The 7,231-nt window shown below is 39.6% G+C and overlaps 1 protein-coding gene and 1 pseudogene across 1 annotated transcript; one reads left to right on the top strand and one right to left on the bottom strand.

Annotated features, from left to right (window-relative positions):
- The first annotated feature begins 233 nt into the window (after window positions 1-233).
- Window positions 234-5,024, top strand: LOC100607085 (lymphotactin-like). The gene is made up of 3 exons (XM_003258833.3): window positions 234-321; window positions 3,680-3,794; window positions 4,668-5,024. Exons 1-3 carry the CDS (start codon window positions 261-263, stop codon window positions 4,834-4,836), a joined length of 345 nt encoding a protein of 114 aa, XP_003258881.1. The 5' UTR covers window positions 234-260; the 3' UTR covers window positions 4,837-5,024.
- Window positions 2,266-3,067, bottom strand: LOC115837514 (annotated as a pseudogene).
- Window positions 5,025-7,231: the final 2,207 nt, after the last annotated feature.

The raw sequence follows: 7,231 nt of genomic DNA, 5'->3' as shown, positions 1-7,231 counted from the left end.
CATTTGGTTTAATTGACACATTAACCACAGACAAAGAGGTAAAGGCCACAAGGTGTTAGGTTAGTATGAACAGGGAAAGGGACTTTTTTTTTTTTTAAGAAAAATAAAAGCATCAGTATTGCAAAGACTTTCCATGATCCTACACCCACCTCGAAAGTCCCCTCGCAGCACAGGAAGTGCACTGACCATTGGAGGCATAAAAGAGGTCCTCAAAGAGCCTGATCCTCACTCGCCCTGCACAGCTCAGCAGGACCTCAGCCATGAGACTTCTCATCCTGGCCCTCCTTGGCATCTGCTGTCTCACTGCATACATTGTGGAAGGTAAGTGGAGAAGCTGTCTGTGAGATAAAGAACAGGGAGGCAAGGCAGGTGGGCACACATTTTGGGTTTGACTTGGGTTCTGACTGGAGTAAACTGCTTTCTCCAGGGGAGCCTTAAACTTCCCATGTGCAAAAAAGGAATGATAATTTTGACTGTAGGGGGCTTCATAAACTTCCAGAACAGGGAGAATTTGATTAGTATCTGGGCTCCCACTTTTCCTAATTGGGTAATTTCAGGTAAATTTCTTAATCACTCAGGGCCTATGCTTATTTATGTATAAACTGAATAGAAGAACAGACATGATCACCTGAGATTAAGATTAAATAAATATTATGGTTTATTTAATAACATCAGATTTCCTTACAAGCAGTAATTTTTTGGTTAATGTTAGCTATGGATTAGAGGTGATGATTATAAATGCATTTGTAGGTTTTGCCCATTTAATATGTAGTTTGATAAATTATCAAAATCTTTGAGAGTTCAGTTACAATGTGGGGATGCACCAGAGGATGTATGCTTTGGAGCAAACCAATGTTTTCCATACAAAACTAAGCCCCAAATGACTGGAAGTTCAAACCTTCATGTCCAGAAAATCAATATTACCTTCAAGTACTTGGGGGACTCTGTTAGTAATGCCATGAATATTACTATTTATAAGAAATTTTCTGTATTTGTAAGAGAACATACAATAATAACTACTACCAAATAGATTAGCACCATATACACAGTTCAATAAAACTGCAAGACACATCCAGGTAAGATTCAGATATACCGAGCCCTTACCTGAGCATTCAGTAGGTATTTCTTAAGGATTACTTTTTCCTATGACTGGAGTGAATCTGTCGACTTATTTGTGTTCTAATTTGTAGACTTATTACTGAGACTATGATATTATAACTTAATAATGGGTCCCCAAGGGGTTCCATGAATAAAGGTGGCTAAGTCTGAAATTGTGTATAAAACAAAAAAAAATTGATGAATCCAAAAAGTTTGATTACTACATTAGGCCACATGTTGCTACCTTGCTGGCATTTTGCTGAGACAATGGGCATACCATTTGAGGGAGACTCAGATCTAAGTAGGGGAAAGGAGCTCTGTTAGACGCTGAGAAGAACTGCAGAACTGGTCTCAAATTCCCAAGTTTTCTAGTTGAAGGAGCTCTATAAGTCCCACTGCTGCTTAGCTTCTTACATACAAAAATGAGGCAAAACAGTCTCTGCTTTGACTCAATTTTGCAACCTGAGTGAAGATGATATTTTAAAAAATAACACAGACACACAAACATTGCTGACAATAAGGAAAAGGCTTTGTGGTTTCAAGTGTAACAGGATTCCCTGAGTCTTGGGAGTCCATTTCAGATACTTCACAGAGAGAAATATTGTTTCTTAAATATGAGAGAAACAGAGAAAAAGCCCAGATTTTTCCTCTTTCATTGGCTACAGAAACAATTCACCATTAAAAATGAATTGGCAACGGTAGAGGGTAGCAATGTGCAGACTGGCATTGAGAGTGAAGAAAAGATGAAGAAAAGCACACCGTGAACACTCTTTGTTTAGTCCCATGCTTTAAAAAATGCCTTCTAATATTAGCAACACTACAGACCAATGTTGGCCATTATCAGTGGTTACTTTAGACGCTTTTTAGCTGCCTATTTCTCTGGGAAGCAAAGACCAGTGTCTACAGCTAAGGAGAAAAATCAGCACTTAGAAACTTGGATTAGATTTTACCCAACCCTTAACAGTATTAATTCTCCCAAGTTATTTTTCGTTTTGCAATGTAAGATGATTCTCTAAACTTAATAGTTTAATTCCTTTGGGCCAATACTACTGGGGATGAATATTTTAGGGCTGACTTCCTTTTATATATATCTTCTTTTACCATTTATTAATTTTTTGAAGGAGATTTTTTATTATTTTTATGTACAGAAAACTCAACAGTGTACATTTAACCCAGTTTAGTGGCAAGTTCCTCTGCCTTTGCTATTTCCAGCTTGGCAATGTGAGCCACAGATTTTGGACTCAGGACACTGCAGATCTCATCATATCCATCATTGTAATTGGTCCTGATAGCTTCCACCAGCTTAGCCAAAGCTCCTTTGTCTTCCTGGTTAACCTGTGTGAAGGCCACAGGGGTGCTTCCTGTGGACTGGATGTCCCAGCCTTGCCTTCTTTCGAACCTTGATAATGCATTAAGGGACCCCCCATTTTAGGACACAGGACAGACAGAAAGATAACCAGCTTGATGGGGTCCACACCATGTGCAATCACTACCAGCTGAGCCTTCTTGTTTTCCAGCAAGGTGGTGATAGTGTTAACCCCTGCTCAAAGAACAGGTGATTTCCTAGTGGGGACAACCCCTTTGCTAGCAGCTCTCTTCTCAGCCTGGGCCAACAGTTTCTGCTTCTTCTCTTGCTTTGTCTCTGGTCAGTACTTGTGGATCAGCTTAAGTGGCTGAGTAGCTGTTTGGGGGTCTAAGGCCTGGGTGAACTGGTTAATGGCAGAAGGCACTTTCAGCTGCCTATAGAGGATAGCTCTTTGCAGCTGGAACCAGATATAGCGGGGCCATTTCACAAAGCAGGGGAGGTCCCTTTTGGGCTGGATGTCCTGTCCAATGCCTGCCTAAGAAAACTCTTAGGCCTTTTCTCACACAGCCGTTTCGTCACTTTCTTAGCCTCCTGCTTCCTCACGACGGCAGGGACTGGGGCCACCTTCCATCCTTTGGCCTTCTTTCTTTTCAGCATCTTGGGCAGCTGACAGAGAGAGACATTTGACCACTTAAAAAGGAGAACACCTTTATTTAGTCTGTCAAAAACATGCTTCCTTCCCCCACTGAATGTTGCCTTGCCTAGAGTACTCTTCACACATTACTCTGTCATCTCACTTATGGTACTGTAACATGTTGCACTATTTGAAATGATCTTTTCTGTTACCTGTCTGTTGTCTGGCTCCCTCATGAGAAGATATGCTCTATGAAAACAGGGATAATGTCTGTCTTAACAAAACATGTGGGACACAACAGGCACCATTGTATAAATGAATGAATGCGTGTCACTGGGACATTTGCTAGCCGTCCCATATGTCTAAGTGAAAATATACACAGAAACGGGATAACATCTTGTTATTTTCTCTCAGCATGAAATTCCTGAAACAATTTTATTGATTGAGTTTTTAAATTAATCAAATATTTACTAAGAATCTATGATGGGCAAGAGATTCGGGATGCCTATCAGTCATCTCTTCCCCCAAAAGCAAATGGCCTTATATTCTCACAACATTCTCAGAGTAATTTAACAGATGATTGTTCCTATGATCTTAATAATTGCTTTATTTTTAATTGTCTGTTTTTTTTTCCTCACCAGGTGTAGGGAGTGAAGTCTCAGATAAGAGTATCTGTGTGAGCCTCACTACCCAGCGATTGCCAGTTAGCAGAATCAAGACCTACACCATCACGGAAGGCTCCTTGAGAGCAGCAATGTGAGTTTGCCTCCTCAGAAGTTGGGCTGGGTGGATATCTAGAGGTATAGAAATACAGCGTATAGAAATGCTGCCCTCCTCAGGAAAAGTAGGTCAACACGGAGGAACACCTCAATTTAACCGAAAACCTCTTTATTTTTCCTTATCAACCATGCCTTTATGCAGCCCAACTGAATAGCGATTATTGCAAAACTAGAATGCCAAATAAAGAATAGAAGTCCTCCTCTATTTGCTTAGTGGAAGAGTCTGTTGAATACTGTGCACAGCTCTGAGGTCTGGGTTTAGAGATGGCTGGCCCATGGCAGGGTTTCCCTGCAAGCCTCACTGGAGTTGGGGGATCTTAGGGTTGAGTTAGGCAGAGTCCCATGCTTTATCAGTTGCCATATTTCAAGAAAATGAGTCAATGCACAACCTACATGGTCCCTTTCTTCTACCAGAATCTCATTTTTTGAAGTAATAACTCTTCCCAACACATAATTGCAAGCTTTACTCTAAAAAATGAAAATGTAAAAATCACTTTTTATTAAAAAAACAAGATGAATATTTTCAAATTTGAAAAGGAAGAGGGTATGTAATAATGGAACTAGATGGCCTCAAACGTCTTTTTTGTTACAACATTTGGTGACATGGATGAGAAAAGGAGCCTGTGAATTATAGTGAACAAAGGGGCTGGATACTACTTGCAGATATTTCTCCTTTATGTTAGAATAGATGGCAGAAGAAGGGTGCTCATTTATGATCTCATGGCTCTGAAAGCCTATTTCTTGCAGTAATTTCTGCACAAGATCTCTTCATGTCTGCTCTGATCTTAACTCCTGACCCTGAGGCTTTGAGAATGTGGCCAACTTCGTATGTCTTTTCCTTGCATTACAGTTTTGTTACCAAACGTGGCCTAAAAGTCTGTGCTGATCCACAAGCCCGGTGGGTGAAAGACGTGGTCAGGAGCATGGACAGGAAATCCAACACCAGAAATAACATGATCCAGACCAAGCCAACAGGAACCCAGCAATCGACCAATACAGCTGTGACCCTGACTGGATAGTAGCCTCTGGCACCCTGTCCCTCTCCAGCCAACCAGCTCATTTCACTTTACATGCTCATGGACTGAGTTTATACTCACCTTTTATGAAAGCACTGCATGAATAAAATTGTTCCTTTGTATTTTTACTTTTAAATGTCTTCTGTATTCACTTATATGTTCTAATTAATAAATTATTTATTATTAAGAATAGTTCCCTAGTCTATTCATTATATGTGGGGAAAGGTAGTATATCATTGGTGTTTGATTTCTGTCCTACTTGTACCTCTCTTTGATGGTAACCATAATGGAAGAGATTCTGGCTAGTGTTTATCAGAGGTGAAAGCTATATCGATCACTCTTAGAGTCCAGCTTGTAATGATTCTTTACACATGAGTCACAAGTTACAGCTGTGACAATGGCAACAATTCGAGATCTATTTCAACTTGTCTCTATAATAGAATTCTATTTATAGAATAAGGGAGAAAATAATCCAGGCTTCACTGGGTTCCCATTCTGAGGGTCCACTACTCAAAAATTTGCTTCACTCAATTTTTTTCACCTCTTAGTGTTTTATTTTGGTTTCCTATTAAAGGAATAAAATGACACAACTTGTCCTTTTTTTTGTCCCATTAGCAAAAATTCGAATTTTGGTATAAAGAAACTTTATTCAAGTAAAAATCAACACCTTTTGAATTGGACAATAATCTCACTACCTTATTAGGATTTCTGTATTTGCCATTACGCTAGTTATCATACATGTTATGCTTTACTGCGAATAAGCTTTTAATGCTCCAAATGCTGACCCATGCAACATTTCCTCATGTGATCACAATTTGCAGTAAACTTTTAATTAAGTGCTCATCTGGTAACTCAGCACCCCAGATTCATGCTCTCTTGTATGCTAATTAAATTGCTGATTTGTTTCATGCTTAGGGTTTTACTATCCAAGTAGCTGATGATGTATACATTCTCTTCTATCAGACTCTGAATAGGAAGACCTGACCTTGCCTTGATAGTTTTAAGTGAAAAGTATTGGCTGTTGTTTAGTCCTGTGGGGACATTTAACAATATCATGAATTTTCAGAGGGTAGATGAAGGCAACTTGTTCAAATCTGCTCACTTCTATTCATACAACTAGTGAATCAGAGTGGAAACTACTAAAAAGTTGCCTCCTAGCAAACGATGTGGTCACCTATCCATGTTCATTGATATTTGTCTAAAATAAACTTCAGAGATGGTCTTAGAGAAAGCAATCCCTTAATAAGAACAGACATCCTGCTTTATGAGGGCTAAAAAATAACAAAGTCACAAAAGATGAGTGGAATGGTTTGTCTCCCAAATGTCTCCCAGACCCTAAGGATTTATTTGGGACAATAATAATAGGATGTGTGGAAGGTTATGGGCAGTGCTTGACTTTTCATTTTATGGCTGTTCTATTTTTTAAATAATAAATAGTTGTTAAAATATATAACCATAGCTATTTTCTTGCTTTACAAATATCAGCTCACTTCATCACATAATAGAGCTCAATTAAAGACAAAACAACGGAGGCATAAAAAGGTTAGTTAACTTTCTGAAGATCCCTTGGTCTGTGAGGGGTAGAGTTTAGATCTGAACTCATGCAAGATTCAGGGTGTTGACAACTGTGTCATGCTGTCTTTCTCACTTCAGAAGATAATTCCCTTCGGGCCAAACCATATGTAAAGAGATGATTCAGGGGTTATCCTTATTTAACCTACAGACTTCATTCATTCATTCATTCAATAAATGTTTACTGAGGGTTTATTATATGCCAGAAACTGAAGACACAGCAGAGTGAACACGACAAAGTCCCTGCTTTCTCAGAGCTTACATTCTGGGAAAATCTTTCTTGCTTCCCTTCCCCAGGAACTCACTCCACCAATACATTGTTATTGTATGCCTAATGCATTCCAGATGCTTGGCTGGGCACTGGAATGCAATGGTGAAACCTTCAGGTGTTTACCTTCTGGGAGTTTACACTGGGGAGACATACAAGTAAGCAAACGATTTCAATGCAGTGTAATATGTGGGATGATGGAGAAAGCAGAAGGTGTGAGCTTTGGACACACAGGAGCAAACCTATCTAGATCTTAGCATGAAGGGAGGGTAAGGATGAGCTTCCCTTTGAAAATATCCTCTATCTTGAGACCAGAAGGATGATTTAGAGTTATGATGAAGGTTTCAGTGCATTCTAGGCAAAGAGAACAAGCAGCACAGGCAAAGGCCTGCAGGTAAGAGAAATCCTGATGAATTAAGGAAAGGCAAGTAGTTTAATATGACCGAGGGACAGTGCGGGGGTTAGGAAGTGGGTACAAAAGGTGATGTCAGGGAGGCAGAGCAGATACTATGAAGGGCCTTGTCTGCCAGACCAAAGAGCATGTACTTCATTTTAAAG

Source organism: Nomascus leucogenys, chromosome 12 (assembly GCF_006542625.1).
Source record: "Nomascus leucogenys isolate Asia chromosome 12, Asia_NLE_v1, whole genome shotgun sequence".
Taxonomy (NCBI): domain Eukaryota; kingdom Metazoa; phylum Chordata; class Mammalia; order Primates; family Hylobatidae; genus Nomascus; species Nomascus leucogenys.
The sequence above is the reverse complement of the archived record's forward strand: the minus strand, read 5'-3'. Positions and strand labels throughout refer to the sequence as shown.